General features: G+C 36.4%; 2 protein-coding genes across 3 annotated transcripts in view; both read left to right on the top strand.

Annotated features, from left to right (window-relative positions):
- Positions 1-7,629, top strand: part of eva1aa (eva-1 homolog A, regulator of programmed cell death a) — a 53,042-nt gene extending 45,413 nt beyond the window's left edge. The window contains exons 6-8 of the mRNA XM_055186234.2: positions 2,924-3,064; positions 4,144-4,305; positions 4,408-7,629. Coding sequence (XP_055042209.2) covers positions 2,924-3,064; positions 4,144-4,305; positions 4,408-4,784 — 680 coding nt within the window. The 3' untranslated portion in view covers positions 4,785-7,629. The remainder of the gene's footprint in view (positions 1-2,923; positions 3,065-4,143; positions 4,306-4,407) is intronic.
- Positions 7,630-7,935: 306 nt separating this feature from the next.
- Positions 7,936-16,918, top strand: efhc1 (EF-hand domain (C-terminal) containing 1). Of its 2 annotated transcripts, none has more exons than XM_055186233.2 (10): positions 7,936-8,119; positions 10,856-11,080; positions 11,413-11,700; positions 13,256-13,408; positions 13,507-13,699; positions 13,958-14,178; positions 14,422-14,568; positions 14,651-14,855; positions 16,390-16,527; positions 16,812-16,918. In XM_055186233.2, exons 1-10 carry the CDS (start codon positions 8,057-8,059, stop codon positions 16,841-16,843), a joined length of 1,665 nt encoding a protein of 554 aa, XP_055042208.2. In that variant the 5' UTR covers positions 7,936-8,056; the 3' UTR covers positions 16,844-16,918. The 2 variants fall into 2 exon arrangements, with proteins under 2 accessions (XP_055042208.2, XP_055042207.2); XM_055186232.2 differs by having other exon boundaries at positions 7,937-8,119; positions 14,642-14,855.
- Positions 16,919-18,629: the final 1,711 nt, after the last annotated feature.

Consider the following 18,629-nt stretch of genomic DNA (forward strand, 5'->3'; position numbering starts at 1 on the left):
AATAAATTAATGAACTAATGAATGGATGAATGAAGAAATAAACTAATGAACGAATGAACGAATGAATGAATGAACTAATAAATGAATGAACAAATAAATTAATGAACTAATGAATGAATGAAGAATGATTGAACAAACAAATTAATGAACTAATGAATAAATGAAAAAAACAAATTAATTAATGGCCTAATGGATTAATGAACAAATGAATGAATGAACTAATGGATGAATGAACAAATAATTTAATTAACTAATGAAAGAATAAACTAATGGATGAATAAACTAATGAATGAATGAACTAATGGATGAATGAACAAGTGGATGAATGAACTAATGAATGAATGAACTAATGAATGAATGAACAAATAATTTAATGAACGAATGGATGAAAGAACTAATGAATGAATGAACAAATGAATGAATGAATGAATGAATGGACGAATGGATGAATGAACAAATTAATTAATGAATGAATTAACTAATGAATGAATGAACAAATTAATGAATAAAGGGATGAACGAACGAATAAACGAACAAACAAACAAACGTAATATGGAGAGTCAAGTGTGTGTGTGCACTTTCAGTGATGTACTACACCATTATTCTGTCATCAGTGCGTGTCATTGAAATGCCATTGGAGTTGTAATGGTCAGCACATGCACATGTGTGTGTTAAATATAGTTTTAAAAAGCTTTTCTCTATTTTGAGAAGAACTGTGATGTGTGCGGTGCGTTATCTGAGGTTTGGCTTGTGGTCTGCTGATGCTTTACTGTATATTAAAATCACACACACACATAGTTTGAGTTATTAGTAGTTGTGTTTATTTTAACACCAAGGCCTCAGCTGTCTGACCGCTCTACACATCAGCGTGTCTGTTTACTGCATCCATCAATGTTTGACACATACAGTAATACTGTAAACACAAACACAGACAATATGACTTTTGGACTTCGGTATTGGCTATCTGAGTACTGTTTGAGATCTCATTTAATACATTACAGCAGATTACAGTGATCTTTAATAAATCTTCTTGTTATCCAGGAGAGATGAAATTTTGAGATGAATGAGATCTTATTTGTGTCTTTTTACCTTGTCTTGCACTCTTGTTTCTCATTCTTTGCCCTTTTAAAAGTAAAATTGTTAAAATATTTTATCAGTGCACACATGCACACACACGTGCACACACACACACACACACACACACACACACACACACACACACACGTGCACGCACACACAGGTCTTTAAATACACACACATAAATATACATTTGCCCACATGTGCCTTCAATTACCCTCAATCAGTAAGATGTAATTGCTTCAGGGGCATTACAATCACACACACACACACACACAAACACACACACACACACACACACACACACACACACACACACACAGACACACACACACGCAGACACATTATTGTGATTATTGTGTCAGTCTGTGATTTTACTCTGTAGTTAGACTGAATGAATGAATAAAAGCCTGTTGTGTGTGTGGGGGGGATACCTTACCCAGAAATATACGTTGCATTAATTTGTTTGAAAAACAGTCCTGTGTGTTAACTTACTGGTAATGTGTGTGTTTGTTACCTTCTGATTTATTTTTAGGACCAAGCAGCCCTTTAACTACAGTTTACTCGCCCCCTACAGTACAACACACATGATTTGGTGGGCGGAGCTTAAGAAACAAATTATGTATAAGTGGGCGTTGATTGTCTGCAGAGGCGGTCTTTTGTCACACTATGATGTCATACTGAGACATGAAGAGTTTTGTTGGCTTGTTTTCAATAAAAACTCTTTTTCGACTATTGAAACTAACAAGATGTAAAGTAACCTCTGTCAAAAGTCAAGGCTTGATTTTTGGTAATTCATGACCCCTATAATTGTACGTTCACACTGGATGCAAATAAAGCGAATAAATCTTTAAAAATATTTACAACTTAACAGATTGTCCGACCTCCTTACTCGTGTCACTTTCTTCCAAGAAATATGTTTTTTTATTCCTGTTTCTATAAAAGTACGAAGACGTGTCGTACAGCTCCTTGTGTCCACATACAGCAATGATGATTTTGTTCTTCTTTGTTGTTTCGTATTTCTGACTCCACTCGTTACATCGTAATCACGTCACTACTAGAACAAGCTCCTGATTGATTAACGAGGCACAAATATCTGCCAAAGTTCGCGGCATTCGCACAGCCTTACTGTGGCTTCACACCAGACGCAAGTTCAACGATTTGCGTGAGTAGATTACATACAAAGTCAATGCAAAGACGCGTCCTCACGTGGGGCGATGCAAATTACACGATATGACTGGCGCTTTTGCCGCGAATACACGCTCTCTTCGCCTAAAACACGACTTCGCCCAAGTTGAAAATATTCAACTCAAGCAAAAAATTTGCATGACACAAAGTTAAATCCCGTGAGTAATCTAGAGCGAGTAACGCGATGTCAGCGTTTGGTGGGTACGTAGCATTATTCTCGCGAATCACTCAACCTCATTTGCGCGAATCGAACCACAGGATGTCTACCGTGTCTTTGCATTAACTTAACATGTAAATCACTCACGCTTAATTCGCGTCTGGTGTGAATGCACCACAAGACAGTCCCGAAACAACCGAAGTATCCACATAATGTATTATTTCAAATTGGCATTCTCCAATGTTCCAGTCTGCTTGGACCCTGATGCCATTTGTGGATATATTTTGGTTTTGTTTCACTGTTTATACTGCACAAAGGCTGACTTGCATGTGTATGTGTATTTTGGATGGACCTGCAATCATTTTTGTGGCCACATCACAGGCCGAAGGAATCTTGGCTTACATGCATTACTGCACTGTGAGTGTATTTGTGTGTGCAAAGCTGATTTATGGACAGATTTTTTGGGAAGTGATTAAAATATGTTTCTCTCTCTCCCTTCAGTCCCAAAGAAACTGCTGCAGGAATCAATTTCCGGGCAAACGTCATTCCCCTCCCCTCCCTCTATGCCTCATGACCCCAATGTGGTGGGAGACAGCGCCCCTCCTGACGGGACTCCGCCCTTGACCTCTGACTCTGCACCAGGTGGGTGATTCTCACGAAAACTTGGTTTTAAAAATGTCAAGCATGAAAATGTAAAAATTGCTTACATTTACTTTTTTTCCCACCAGACATTGAAAAACAAAGTGTGGAGTAAATGGGAACATTAATTTAAAAACTTGTACTTATCATTTAACACTTTTTGTAACATAGTTAAAAAAATTAGTCCTAAAAAATCTCATTACCGCAACAGTCAGAAAACATCAACACTGACATATTTTCAAAATGACATGACAAACCTGAAAGAACATAATTTGGAGATTCTGCACATGCATTTAAAATCAAAGTATTATGCTTCTATTAATTAAATTAACATTTAATAAGCATCTGTTGCGGTAATGATAATCAAAATGTTGTGTAAGCATTCTGACAAGACAATATTTCAAATTAACTGTAAAAAAATGATCTTACCTGGTAGCCATCTTGAAGTAACTGGTCCATGTGCTTGGTCACTCAAAATCAAACTTTATTAAAATTCTGTATGTGTGCTTAAACTCTTCTCAAAAAGTGTTGCGGAGGATGAGAACATCAGGCATGCATGGACACATCATTTTCCTCATTTTTCTTCATTATTATTATACATGAATATTCAGTAAATATTTTTTCTGTCATCTAAAGTAGTCTAGCAAAACATCCATTTATTTTTTTTCTTAATATTTATTAAATTGCAACATAACGCATGTTCAAACACAGCCGGACACATTGCGGTAATGAGAATTTCAGCAGAAAATGAGATAAAATTTACAATTATAAATTCTTATGTTGAAATCACACATTGTGCAAGGTAGAACACAGTATTGTGTTAATTCTGATGCTTTTTAATGTTACAATATTACACATTTTAAAGCTAAAATCATTAGTGCCGTGGTGTTTCAATGGTTTTGTGAGAATCACCCAGGTACTGATTTTAAAATACATGTAGTGTTTCTTTGTAAGGTAACATCGAGGCTGAGGATTTTGGACACATAATGTCAAACTAATGTTCTGTAATGATCTCATAATTACAGCTTACAGTAATTCAGATTAGTTCAAATAAATGTGCGTGCATGTTGATTTGACCACAGGGAGGTCGACGCGAGGCCGGACCTCTGGATCTTATTCAGAAGAGCCGGAGCGTCCTGCAGAAGGAGAGAAAGAAAGCAAACCGAACCCGACCATCTCTACGATGACCAGACCGGCCATGAACCTCATCAGCAGCCTGATGTCAGCTTACACCTACATCACAGGTGAGGGACAAATAACTGATGTGTGTCTCTGAGGACACTTGCTTGATATAGATGATAATTGTCTTTGTGAAACCACAAACTTTATTCGTATGTTTTCGGCAGGGCATCCGGAGCGTTGCGCGCTCTATTTCATGTGCGGAGTGTGCGCTGGACTCTTTGTGACACTCTTTGCATTGGTGATCCAGATCTCTTGCCGTACGGACTGTAAACCCCGGCACACGGGAGCTAAAAAGCGGCCGAGACCCGCGGACTCCGACAGCGATACCCTGGACTCTGATTCTGACTGGGACGCGGGCTCGGACCTTTCGGCCCGGCGACACCGGCGCTTCGAGCGCACGCTCAACACGAACGTCTTCACGTCGGCCGAGGAGCTGGAGCGAGCGCAGCGGTTGGAAGAGAGAGAGCGAATAATACGAGAAATATGGATGAACGGACAGCCGGACGTCCCTGGCACGCGCAGCCTGAATCGTTACTATTAGAGCGCTGCCTCTGATTGGACGCGTGCAGATAGGAAGCTACTACTGGGAGATGTAATGGGATAGGATTAAGCTTTACTTTACAGCATGCTTTATCAGATGAGAGGATAAATGCACTTCATCGCTGGACTGATGCTGATGCTAAGGCTCATGGGAGATGTAGTCCATTTAAAGACTCTAGGAGTCTGTAGGCAGCTCTTTAAAGGTGTGATAAGCTCGAAGCACTGTGTTTGGTCCGTCACTTCGCCTGGCAAACAGTGAGGATCAGATTTTGTATAGAGAGACTCGTTTACGGTTCTTTTAAGCATCACCGAATGATGTGCCTTTTAAGAAAACACACAAACTATGCAGTGGCTTTAAATAAGTGTATGGATATTTAAAATTGTTAAGTGTCCAGATTTTTTTTGGGCCATAGTGCGTATAGATATATATTAGAATTGAGGAATTCAGATATTAAGAAAATATGTCCATTTCAATTTCTGAGTTGAAATTTAAGCTATATTGGTAACACGCCACAGGAGGTTTTAATGTCATTTTTAAAATCATAAGAAAACTTAATTACATTGTTCATTTCGAAAAACGACTACTGCTTTTCCTGAAAGAAATCAAAATGTATTAGCAAATGTTCAGTACTTTAAAAAAAACAAAGCAGACATTAAAACAGTAAAAACGGTTTTAGTAACCAAATAATCAGTAAATAACTAAAAATAAAAATCTGTTAAACATAAAACTTTTTAAATGTGTGTGTGCACACCAAAATCGAAGCAAGGGTGCGCATTGCATTATGGTGTGTGCACATCAAAAGTGAATTTAATTATTAACTAAAATATTTTACAAATGTAATATTTCCATAAATAGATTAGCCTACATACAGTCAATGCAAAGACCCAAATAGACACGAATGATGCGAATTGGGCAACGTGTTTGCTGTGAACATGCAATATTCGCCTCAATTGCGATTTTCACCCAAGTTGAACAATTTTACAAATTTGCATGATGCGTTGCCACGCAAACCAATCAGCAAATAGCTTATTGACTCGGCCGGGTTGACACATCCGCTTGTATCAGAAAATTAAACAGGGCATTGTTGTTTTATTTGCTTGAGTGATGCAAAAAACAAGTTATCCTGCGAGTAAAACAGAGCGAGTTAAATGCAAACCGCACAAGCTCTTCACTTATTGGCTTGCGCGACAACGCACCAATTGTGTCCGCTCAAACAAAAAATTATTTTAACTTGCATAGAAGATTCAGGTGCGTTTGCGACAATCTTGTTGCCCAATTTGCGTAATTTACGTCGTTCAGTGTGAATTGACTTTCTACCGAGCCCCTAAGGCGACATTGAAGTAAAAAAAAATAAAGTTTAGTTTCATGTGCTCACGCGAAACCTTCATGTGCAGAATTTTTTTGAAAGTTTTGTTTCACATGCTCACGTGAAACTTTCGCGTGCGCACGTGAAACTATCGCGTGCGAACATGAAACTAAACTCGATAGTTTCACGTTCGCACTCGATAGTTTCACGTGCACACGCGATGGTTTCACGTGCGCACGCGAAATTAAACTTTGTTCAATTTTTGCTCCATGTCCACTTAGAGGCTCTGTAACTTTCCGTGTAATCTAATGTACAAATATTTAAATTTTCTTTTGATGTGGACACCATGTTTTCACTATGCACTGTAAAAAAAAGGCAGCATGAAGTTAAAACAACTTGGTTTTGCAAGTTAAGTCGACATAACTTATAAAATCAAGTTGAAATTGTTTAACTTAATTTGTTAAGTTAAAGTAACAAAAATATATGTTGATTTGACAAAAATGCTGCTTTTCTTTTACAGTGTGGTTTAAAAAATAATAAAATAAAATAAATAATAGATTATTTTTAAACATATACCATTTTTAAGCATTTTTAACATTCTCAATTCACTTCTAAATGTCCTCCAACCTTAATATTTACACTTTATTGTCATATATATAAATAACACACACACACATGTGGTGTTGAAAGTCATCTCAGTCTTTATAAAAATCTATTTTGATATTTAAACAGTTTTTTGTGGTTGTTGTTTTATTTTTTTAAATGAGATATTTTTATACTGGGGAAAAGCTTGCCTGAATGCTCAGGGATGCAATCCTGTTAAAGCTTTTTTCCTAAAATAAGATGAGAACCCTTCAAGTGTTCCTGCATAGACGCAGCTGTAACCTCAAAGAGGTGATTTAAAAGAGCGCACAACGTGCCTTAAACTTACAAGATGAAATCTGCCAACACCAGCAGTGATGAATGATGTTGATCAGTCTATGCAGATGAAGGGCTTTCGGTTTGTTACAGCTCTGGTTGATGTGTTAAGGATGATTGCTGTTACATGAGGGATAAAAAACAATTCATATTCATTTAAATGAGGTCATATTTACTAACCAAACATCCATCTATACACTCTTAAACATACTGGGTTTCTTCAGCACCTTACGCAGACAGCAAGGGCCATTTTTGGCTTTAAATCTTTGTGGAGATACTTCTGAATGTTTAATTACAAATACTTAAAAACATTATAAAACAGCTTTGTTTATACAGTAGATGGTTTTCTGCAACTACAGAATTAAAGCTTTTAAAAGGGAGGTGAAAAGGCTTACATTTTATTTTTTTAAGATTTTTGTATTTTGTCAAACATGCAACGGCGATTGGAACCTTTATTTTTAAGAGTGCATTATTTTATATGCTATAAGTGGTTTTTATTTCATTTGACAATCAAATAAGCCAAAAAGCACACATGAAGTGACCCAAATATGTGTATGTATGTTTCTATGGATTATTTTTGTAACCCATGTAAGATATCATAAAGGAGATTGTTTATGTTTACTGCTGTGTTTCTCTGTAATTTTCCTGCATTGCTTTATAAAAACATTGCTCGTGTAAAGAACAGGATGTCACAACCACTGCCTTAATCTGAAACCAACTGTTGTTGTGCATTGAATAAAGTGCATTGAAATTATGAACCTGAAGCGCCATCTGGTGGTCAATGAGACATTAGGCCTGTTCGACGTTACGTGGAAAGCTCTCGCGATACTCTGATGTCATACACCAGCATTTCTGCGCAGCGCTGCGTCACGTTAAAGTCGGTTTTGTGTAATACAGGAGTGTTTACATTACTATGGAGACCCACCGTGTTTAGTGGTGTCCACGGAGACGGATTTAAATACTCCACTGGGAAGTACAGAAGTCTCACGAGAGCAAGTCTTTATCGTTTTTTTATTAGGCCTACTTAAAACTTTATTAATTAATCGTAATGTCTGTGAATACCGGACACGGGCTGCCCTTCCTACCGGGCAACACATTTAGGGATTTAACGGTGAGATGTTCTGCTAAGTACTTTATTTCAATACTTGGCTTATTTTTTAACAATCCCATTTAAAAACACTACAGTATACTTTTATAGTTATTATAGTGAACTGTAGTAAATTAGTATACTGAAGAACTTATACTAGTTTTCAGACTGACTATAATATGCTGAAGTATAAATAATTAAAAATAGTAATTTTTACAAAGGTAAGGTTTTAAAAAAATCTTAGTGTCTAGGAATTCTACTACAGTTTACTAATTATTGTAGTTAATGCTAAAGTATACTAAATTATGTTTTTCATTGTGTACTACAGTATTATTTCATAGTATACTACAGTATTTTTTTCATTGTATACTACAGTATTAATTCATGGAATATTGCAGTATCAATTCATAGTATACTACAGTATTTGATTTCATTGTATACTACCGTATTAATTCATAGTATACTATAGTATTTTTAATTGTATACTACAGTATTACTTCATAGTATACTACAGTATTTTTTATTGTATGCTACATTATTAATTCATGGAATATTGCTGTATCAATTCATAGTATACAGTATTTTTGTTTCAATGTATACTGCAGTATTTTTTCATAGTATACTACAGTATTTTTTTTCATTGTATACTACCGTATTAATTCATAGTATACTATAGTATTTTTCATTGTATACTTCAGTATTACAACTGTGAATTGTGGTATTGGTTTGTAGTGTGCTTCTGTATTTACGCACACACACACACACACACACACACACACACACACACACACACACACACACACACACACACACACACACACACACACACACACACACACACACACACACACACACACACAGGTGTATTTGTGGTATTAATTCATATTATACCACGGCTCTGTTGAATTCTGTATTCTGATTGGTTAAGAAATGTTCTGTGGGTATGCATTATTTTTTGATAACTGCACACCTAACTTGTCAAATTTCTTAAAAATAGCCACCAGAGCAATGTTTGTTGTAACCGTGGTATAAGAGGAATAATTGACAGCACGTAAGTAACGGCACGACGCAAAGCATTGCACCTTGGGTGTGCATTATTTTCTTATAATTCAATGGCTCGTCGTCAATTATTCCTTACGTATACTACAGTGTTTTTCCCCATGGTATATTGCGCTATTAATTCATCGTATATTACAGTATTTTTTCATTGTATACTACAGTATTAATATATGAGGGTGACTATATGTGCCATTCTTCCCGGACGCGTCCTGGCCAGGATTTCGGGTGCGTTTTTGGAAGTCGTATTTGTCGACCGCATACGTCATAAAGGATTATTATTACTTTTACAGAAAAGCAACCGTTACATTTTAAGGTAGAAATGAAACTATGATTGTATGTTTTATGTTTAACTGAATGGCGTATGCGGTCAACAAATAGGACTTCCAGAAGACGCGCCGAAATCCTGGTCAGGACGCGTCCGGGAAGAATGGCATGCATGGTCACCCTAAATATATAGTATATGGCGTTATTCTCCACAGTATATCGCGATATTGGTCCGTGGTATGCTCCGGTATTTTTCGCTGTGTGTTGCGGTGTTGGTTTGTTGTATGCTATGGTATTTGCGCATACATGCTTGCACACACACACACACGCACACGCACACGCACACGCACACGCACACACACACACACACACACACACACACACACACACACACACACACACACACACAGATGTCTTGCGGGTATTAATTCATTAGTATACTACAGCAAAAAGTATACTACAGCATACTTTCGCAGTATATTGCAGTATTAATTCATAGTAGGCCTATACTACAGTGTTTATTCATAGTATACTACAGTATTAATTCACAGTATACTACATTATTTTTTCATTGTATACTACTATAACAGTCCTGTCTTGTCCTGTTTCCCCTGTCCATGTCTCTTATTTTGAAGTCTTGTCGTTGTCTTTGCCATGTCTGTAGTTTTTTGTAGTTCTTTTCTGTAATGATGGTGAGATAGAGGCAGCGAATCCAGATGCAGCATTTATTAAAGGAGCTTCAAGAGACTACAGACATGGCGGACAACGATAGGACTTCGGGGTGGGAGACATGGACAGGGGAAACACAAGACAGGACTGTTACAACTACAGTGTTTTTACATGGTACAGTATACTACAGTATTAATTCCTAGTATACTACAGTATACTTTCTCAAGTATACTATAGTATTTTTACATGGGATGTGCATTTTGTTAAAAACAATTCCCTGTGGTCTTACAAACTTTGTTTAGCTTTGAAGGTTTAATGTTTTGAAGTAAATGTTTTTTATTAGATATAATTTTATTTTAAATATGCTGGTTTTATATGATTTTTTATATAATTGCATATTCATTTTTAAATAATATTATTTAAATATTTTCCTCCTGAATAAACAATGGAAAACGTCAGAAATCCCAATGAATTTAATGGTTATAATGTTTGTTTGTTTTTTTACTATAGTTGGTCTCTGTGGGTTTCCACTGGTTATGTGTTGTTATTTGGCGAATAGGAATCAATAGATCACCAAACATTTAAGACTCAAACATTTAAGACTCAAAACACATCTTAAACGGTTTATTGACATACCATCAAACAGCTGACGATGTCACAATTGTTTATTTTAATAATTTGTTTATAATTAGTTTTCTTTAGCAGGGATATTTCATTTATGTTATGTTAATGTTATAATGTTACCCATCACTTTTGTGTGCTGTTTAGAAATCTGCTTTTCACAGAGCTCAAACTTTGGATTATAAGAACGGTTACGCTGTGCCCCGTAGACCCATAGGTGGGATCGGTCAGGAGCCGCTGGTGTCACTCAACATCAGTCACAGTGAACAGAATCAGCTGATCAGTGACATCACCAACCTGACTTACGGAGCCGACACAACCAGACACCCACCGCTTAACTTTATACCAGCACATGCTGCATATGACAAGAAGGTAAAGAGATTGATCTGTCTCTCTATCCATCTGTCTTATGATCAAAAGTAAGCATGTCCTTCAGTGATCAGGCCCTGCAAACTTCAATAGGTTGTGATTTTATTTTCATCTAGTTTTATTTCATTTGCATGGGTAGAGACCCTCTCTAACTCTTTCTGTACAATGAATAGACTTTGTGAAGACACCGTCTCTGATAGCTTTGGGCTTGTCTATATATATAGGCAGACCACATTGCAAATATAAACTGATCATCTGCCATTGAGATCGGTCGGATAGATTTTCCCAGGTATTATGGACCTCACAGTTGCCCACTTCTCACTTTTACCCTTCAGGTGCTGCGTTTCTACGGTTACTTCCATCAGGAAGTGTTACACTCCCCGGATGAGAGCTTCCGCATTCGTCCGGTGATTATTTATTATTATCTGGAGGACGACAGCATGTGCGTCATTGAGCCTCAAGTAGAAAACTCCGGAATTCCACAAGGAAAACTGATCAAACGTCAGAGACTGACCAAAAACCAGCACGGAGAACTTTATCACTGGAAAGATCTCAACCTCTCCATGGACATGAGTGTGTTTGGAACCATGTACAGGATAACACACTGTGATACCTTTACACAGGTATACACACACAAACACACATCGGTTTGGAACACAGGCCCACTTAGGAAAAGTCAGTTTATTAGCACCCATGTTTGTTACATCCCTGAGCAGCCATTTTCAGTAATGTATGAATGGGGAAAGACGCCTATTTTGGTTAAAATTTGTAGTTTTTTAAGTCATAATAATGACATACATCATTATTATGACTTAGTCTTTCACAATAATGAAAAACTTTCTCATAATAATGACTTAGTATCTCAGAAAAATGAGAAACTAGGTAATTATTTCAACTGTATTTTGAAGTTTCTCATTATTATGAGTTACTAAATCGATATTTTGACTTTATTATGAGATACAAGGTCCTAATTCTAGTATCTCATACTTATATTATGAGATCTTAAGTCATCATTATGAGATACTGTCATTATTATGATTATACTAGGTCATTATTATGAGATAAGTCATTATTATGTGATACTAAGTCATCATTATGAGATACTAAGTGAGATACTAAGTCATCATTATGAGATACTAAGTGAGATACTAAGTCATCATTATGAGATACTAAGTCATCATTATGAGATAGTAAGTCATTATTTTGAGATACTAAGTCATCCTTATGAGATACTAAGTCATCATTATGAGATAGTAAATCATTATTTTGAGATACTAAGTCATTATTATGAGATAGTAAGTCATTATTTTAAGATACTAAGTCATTATTATGAGATAGTAAGTCATTATTTTGAGATACTAAGTCATCATTATGAGATACTAAGTCATCATTATGAGATAATAAGTCATCATTATGAGATAATAAGTCATTATTTTGAGATACTAAGTCATCATTATGAGATAGTAAGTCATTATTATGAGATACTAAGTCATTATTATGAGATACTAAGTCATCATTATGAGATACTAAGTCATCATTATGAGATACTAAGTCATCATTATGAGATACTAAGTCATCATTATGAGATAGTAAATCATTATTTTGAGATACTAAGTCATTATTATGAGATAATAAGTCATTATTTTGAGATACTAAGTCATCATTATGAGATAATAAGTCATCATTATGAGATACTAAGTCATCATTATGAGATGTGAGATACTAAGTCATTATGACATACTATGAAATTATTATGAGATACCAAGTTATTTTTATGAGAAATAGAAATACACCTAGGAAATACGTTTCCATACAGAAGTCTCTGTATTTCAAATCCAAAATAAAATCTGACAACAATCTGTGCTGCTTCTTTATGAAGTGCTTTACTATTTTTTCTGCTTTTTTGTAGAACATTCAATTCCAAAAACTTGTGGATAACAAAAAGAATTATATTTTGACAATAAAAATACTACTGTGACTGAAGATCTTACACATACGGCTAGATTAACCTTTACAAAAACATAAACAAATGACTTTGGTCATCAACTATTATCAATATTGGTGGTTTAACTTCAGGGAAACTGGCACAAACCTTACAATGATTGCTGGTCTAATACATTTGGCAAGCACTGTATAATCTCACCTTTTTATTTCTTTGGTTTGACTGTGTGTGTAAAGGAGTTCATGGAGAGTCAGGGAATCGTCCTGAATGAGCCAGAATTCATTCCCAGTGATCCCTACATCACCCGGCGTGCTCACGCACAAGATGCTCATATCACACCCTATGAACATAATCACCAGCTCGAGCGCTTTCTCACCAAAGATCGACAGGTAAAAGCTCACACACATACCTGTATGTTTATCTGATCATATACATTAATGAATACATGATGTTCTGCTGTTTTCTCTCTCTTTCTGTATATGTGCAGGTGCTGCGGTTCTTCGCTCTATGGGACGATTCAGACTCTCTCTACGGAGACAAAAGACCCGTAACTCTTCATTATTATCTGGTAGATGATTCGGTGGAGATCTGCGAACATCATCAGCCCAACAGCGGCCGTGATCCGTTTCCAGTTCTGCTCCACAGACAGAAGATTCCCAAATACATCAAGCCAATCTGTGGTAAGACATACAGAACACCAAGAGTCAATAGATTCAATACAAAGACAGATTGTGTTGTTTTGATGATTAATATGTTTTGCATTCATGATGGGATGGTGTGAATAGTTTTCCCACAATGCACTTGAGTGACAGCTCTGAAGAAGTCACTATGTACATAAACAATGTTTCTTTTATCTCTGATCGTTTCTCGTCTTGTAACAGGATGTCTGACTCCATGCATGTTATTGTTTAATGTCTTTCTATCTCTGTGTTCCTCAGAGCCGTTTCCCACCTGTGTTCTGGAAGTTTCCCCGCATGACGTGCAGGAGTATTTCTCTCCCGTAGACCTCCGGGTCGGAGAGGAGGTCACACTGATGGGAAGACGCTTTCTGCTCTGTGACTGCGATGATTTCACCCGAAAGTATTACCAGCAGAATCACCCCGAAATTCAGCTTAAACCGGTCACTCCAGACACGACAACGCAGCAGGACACCAGGAGGGTCAGATGTTTTTTTTTTCTTTAACATTACACAGATTTATTTATTTTTTAGAAATACTATTATTATATGCATTTGTCTATTGATTTCCTAGTCAACACTGTTACCAACTGTAATTTGGACAACATAAAACCATGATTTTCAGCTACTGTATACAAGATGCTTTGTATAAAAATTGTTATGGCCTGTAACACCTTGTTATCCATGACAATGAGTATCAAATTATTAAAATATTGAAACTATCAGTTGCAGGTAATTCCTCCGTATAATGGCTTTGGTTCCCTGGAGGATTCGTTACAGAACTGTCTGTCCCTCATTCCTGAACCTCCCAAGAAAGATGTAATCAAACTACTGGAGAACGACCACAAAGTTCTGCGTTACGCCGCACGGCTGGTGAGATCCATCTGTCCAATTTACCCGCTGATACAATTACACAAACAGCCTAGTGACAGTATTTCTCCATCAGGATTCCCAGAATCCTCTAGACGAGGGGCGACGCTTCATTCTCTCATACTACCTGTCCAACGACATGATCAGCATCTTTGAAAAATCCACACGGAATTCCGGCATCATCGGAGGAAAATTCCTAGAGAAGACTCGTGTTCCCAAACCAGGAAGCACCACGGAGAAGCCAGAACACTACGGACCTGCAGACTTCTTTATTGGAGCCGTCGTAGAAGGTATCGTTTAGAGATCATTTGCTTTATTTGCTTTAACCCTCAATTGATCCTTGTGGTCGGTATGACCCCAATCAACATTTCATTAGTTAAACAAAGTGGTTCCCATCATTTCAGAGATATAACATTTTGTGACTTTAAATGTACACATTAATATTTAATTTCCTTTTTCAAAAAATATTTTTTTAGTTTAATTAATTCGATAAAAAAAATGATGTACTGAATTAAACTAAACGTAGTCACATTATGCACTCTATGAGTACATGCCTGTGTGGAAACAGTCAGAAACTGAGATGGCAGGCCAAAGCTCGACATTTTTGTGATGAAATATGCAGAACTTTTCAGTCATAAAAAACACCTGCAAGGCCTAAAAGAGATCAAGCCTTAGCCAAGAAAAAGTTATGCAAAAGTAACTAAAAAGTAACTTAAGCATTACTTTCTATTTTTGGGAGTAACTTAATATTGTAATGCATTACGTTTAAAAGTAACACACAGACACACACACACACACCTGTGGCATTTTGTAAAAACAGACAAAATTTCGAAATGCATCAAAAACTACAAAAAATTCTACTATTTGAAATAATATTTATTTTTAATGTCCTTTCTAAGGTTTATATATACAAAAATTCACAAAATGTATCACTAAAGTAGTTATGTGAGCAGTTGCCTATATCCAGTAAAATGAATGGCTTTTTATGGCCCTCTGCTGGTCAAAGCTATTTCTTTCTTAAATGGGACTTTATGTTGTGTTCAAACCAGCCACAGTAGAGGCGTCAAGCGCGAGTGATTTCAATGTTAAGTCAATGTGAAGACGTGTTGACGCGCATCTGGAGGTCTCGCGGCCCGAATGAAACGTTAAACGCGGCGCGGTACATGCGATTCTGCCTCATTCGCGCGTCTAGTTTGCGCTAATGGCGCGAATTGAGTGTTGCCACGGCAAACGCGCGAGTTGAAAATGTTGAACTTTGGCGGAAAAACGCAACGCGTTAACCAATCAGAGACTTGCTCTACGAGTGACGTGATTACAGGAAGTGAGCGGAGTCGCAGAAGCCCCTTCCATGACCGCGCAAATAAAGGGAGTAAACTCAAAATGTTGAAGCGGCAAACTAGACGAGAATTTGACGCCTCAAACGTGGATGGTGTGAACCCACAGTAACAAGCAAAAGGTGTAATTCTACACCTAACACCTAGATCAATATCCAGAAATAATTTAATGTAAATTTAGATAATAATTTAAGTGATTTTTTCATTTTAAAAAAATTTATGTTTTACATGCAGGTATGGTGCAGTTGAGGATTTTTTTTGTTAAATGGGTTCAAAAGTACTTCAAATCACTAACAGCTTCATTGTATGAAAAGTTAACAAAAAAAAGATAAATTATTTGTATTATTGAAAATATTACATATTTTTCTTACAATTATGCTTTCAATTTTGGGGTCATATAGACTCCAAGTGCTAATACTGTAAACAGGAAACGAGGACAATTTGAGGGTTAATGCACTCATTGTGTTGTATTTCTCTCTTTCTTCTGCAGTGTTTGGGCATCGGTTTGTCCTGACGGATGCTGACCGGTACGTGTTGAGTTATCTGGAGTCGGTGTCCGATCGCATACCTGAACAGGTGCTCTCCTCGCTGAGACGGAAGTTTGTGGCCCCTCTGCAGCAATCTGAAGGCAAGATAACTGTTTTGCAAACATAACTCATCCTGTGTCATAATCACATAGAGTAAATGGGTGATGAAACAGGAAAAGCAGGCGGCTGTATTTGGGTGGTACAGTAGTTACTATGAACTCTTGCTTCATGTTGCACAATTTAAACACGATCTTTGGGTTACAGTATCAAGTCCAGTATCTTAGGCTACATCTCGTGTTTCTTTGTGAAAAGAGGAATTTGATATCCAGTATTGTTCACAGCTTAAAGGCCCAGTTTGACTTGAAATCTTTATTTCTCTTTACAGGTGAGACTGGTGGGAGTTCTCACTCCTCTTAAGAGCTAAAATCTACATTGTAACGCTACTCAACCTCTCAAGAGAAAAGATTAAAGCATATGGGAATGAAAGCAGGATATTGAGGCTCATTCTTGATTTTGGATGATGTTGATCTGACAATGAACTGTTATAAATGTACACTGAATGCTGGTTTTATTTTTAAATACAGATTTTCGTTAAAGTCGCCATGAAACTGAAGAAGCGGTCTTATTTTTCTCGTGGTGACGTATTCCGAGTGAAACGGCTTTTGAAATGAATAAAGTTAGGAATGGACTTAAATTTGTCTATCGGAAACTGATCGGATCGTTTGATGTTGCTATTCGCTAATCGCTGTGATCTTTTTCTGGACCACGCCCACCTGCCATACCATATGATCGGAAGTAGAGAGAGAGAGTTTCGAGGAGGGGAAGAGATTTGTGTTTTTGATTAAAGATTATGAGGGCACATGAATAAAAAAAAATAATGAAGCTCACAGATAAATCATTTGTAAAAAAACAAAAATTGTTGTTTTTCATTTAAGTTACATAGCGACTTTATAGGGACACTTCACTTTTTGGAAGACAGGCTTATTTTCCAGCTCCCCAAACAGTTGAGTGTTGCGGTTTTGGAGTCCATTCGGCCGATCTCCGGGTCTGGCGGTACCACTTTTAGCATAGCTTAGCATAATTGATTGAATCTGATTAGACCATTAGCATCGCGCTAAAAAATAACCAAAGAGTTTCGATATTTTTCCTATTTAAAACTTGACTCTTCTGTAGTTACATCGTGTACTAAGAACTAAGAAGTGTTTTTGTTATTTTTGAGCGCAATGTTAATGGTCTAATCAGGTGATTCTCACGAAAACTTGATTTTAAAAATGTCAAGCATGAAAATGTAAAAATTGCTTACATTTACTTTTTTTCCCACCAGACATTGAAAAACAAAGTCTGGAGTAAATGGGAACATTAATTTAAAAACTATTACTTATCATTTAACACTTTTTGTAACATAATTAAAAAAAATTAGTCCTAAAAAATCTCATTACCGCAACAGTCAGAAAACATCAACACTGACATATTTTCAAAATGACATGACAAACCTGAAAGAACATAATTTGGAGATTCTGCACATGCATTTAAAATCAAAGTATTATGCTTTTATTAATTAAATTAACATTTAATAAGCATCTGTTGCGGTAATGATAATCAAAATGTCGTGTAAGCATTCTGACAAGACAATATTTCAAATTAACTGTAAAAAAATTATCTTGGTAGTCATCTTGAAGTAACTGGTCCATGTGCTTGGTCACTCAAAATCAAACTTTATTAAAATTCTGTATGTGTGCTTAAACTGTTCTCAAAAAGTGTTGCGGAGGATGAGAACATCAGGCATGGACACATCATTTTCCTCATTTTTCTTCATTATTATTATACATGAATATTCAGTAAATATTTTTTCTGTCATCTAAAGTAGTCTAGCAAAACATCCATTTATTTTTTTTCTTAATATTTTTGTGTTAATTTGATTAAATTACAACATAACGCATGTTCAAACACAGCCGGACACATTGCGGTAATGAGAATTTCAGCAGAAAATGAGATAAAATTTACAATTATAAATTCTTATGTTGAAATCACACATTGTGCAAGGTAGAACACAGTATTGTGTTAATTCTGATGCTTTTTAATGTTACTATATTACACATTTTAAAGCTAAAATCATTAGTGCCGTGGTGTTTCAATGGTTTCGTGAGAATCACCCAATCAGATTCAATGAATTGTGCTACACAATGCTAAAAGTGATACAGCC

This window comes from Misgurnus anguillicaudatus, chromosome 18 (genome assembly GCF_027580225.2).
Source record: "Misgurnus anguillicaudatus chromosome 18, ASM2758022v2, whole genome shotgun sequence".
In the NCBI taxonomy this organism is placed as follows: domain Eukaryota; kingdom Metazoa; phylum Chordata; class Actinopteri; order Cypriniformes; family Cobitidae; genus Misgurnus; species Misgurnus anguillicaudatus.

Excerpts from the sequence above, each read along its gene's own strand:
- efhc1 (XM_055186232.2), top strand. The coding sequence starts at position 8,057 with ATGTCTGTGAATACCGGACACGGGCTGCCCTTCCTACCGGGCAACACA. Across the intron at positions 11,701-13,255 it reads ACTGTGATACCTTTACACAG|GAGTTCATGGAGAGTCAGGG; the intron begins GTATACACACAC and ends GTGTGTGTAAAG. Across the intron at positions 16,528-16,811 it reads CCCTCTGCAGCAATCTGAAG|GTGAGACTGGTGGGAGTTCT; the intron begins GCAAGATAACTG and ends TTCTCTTTACAG.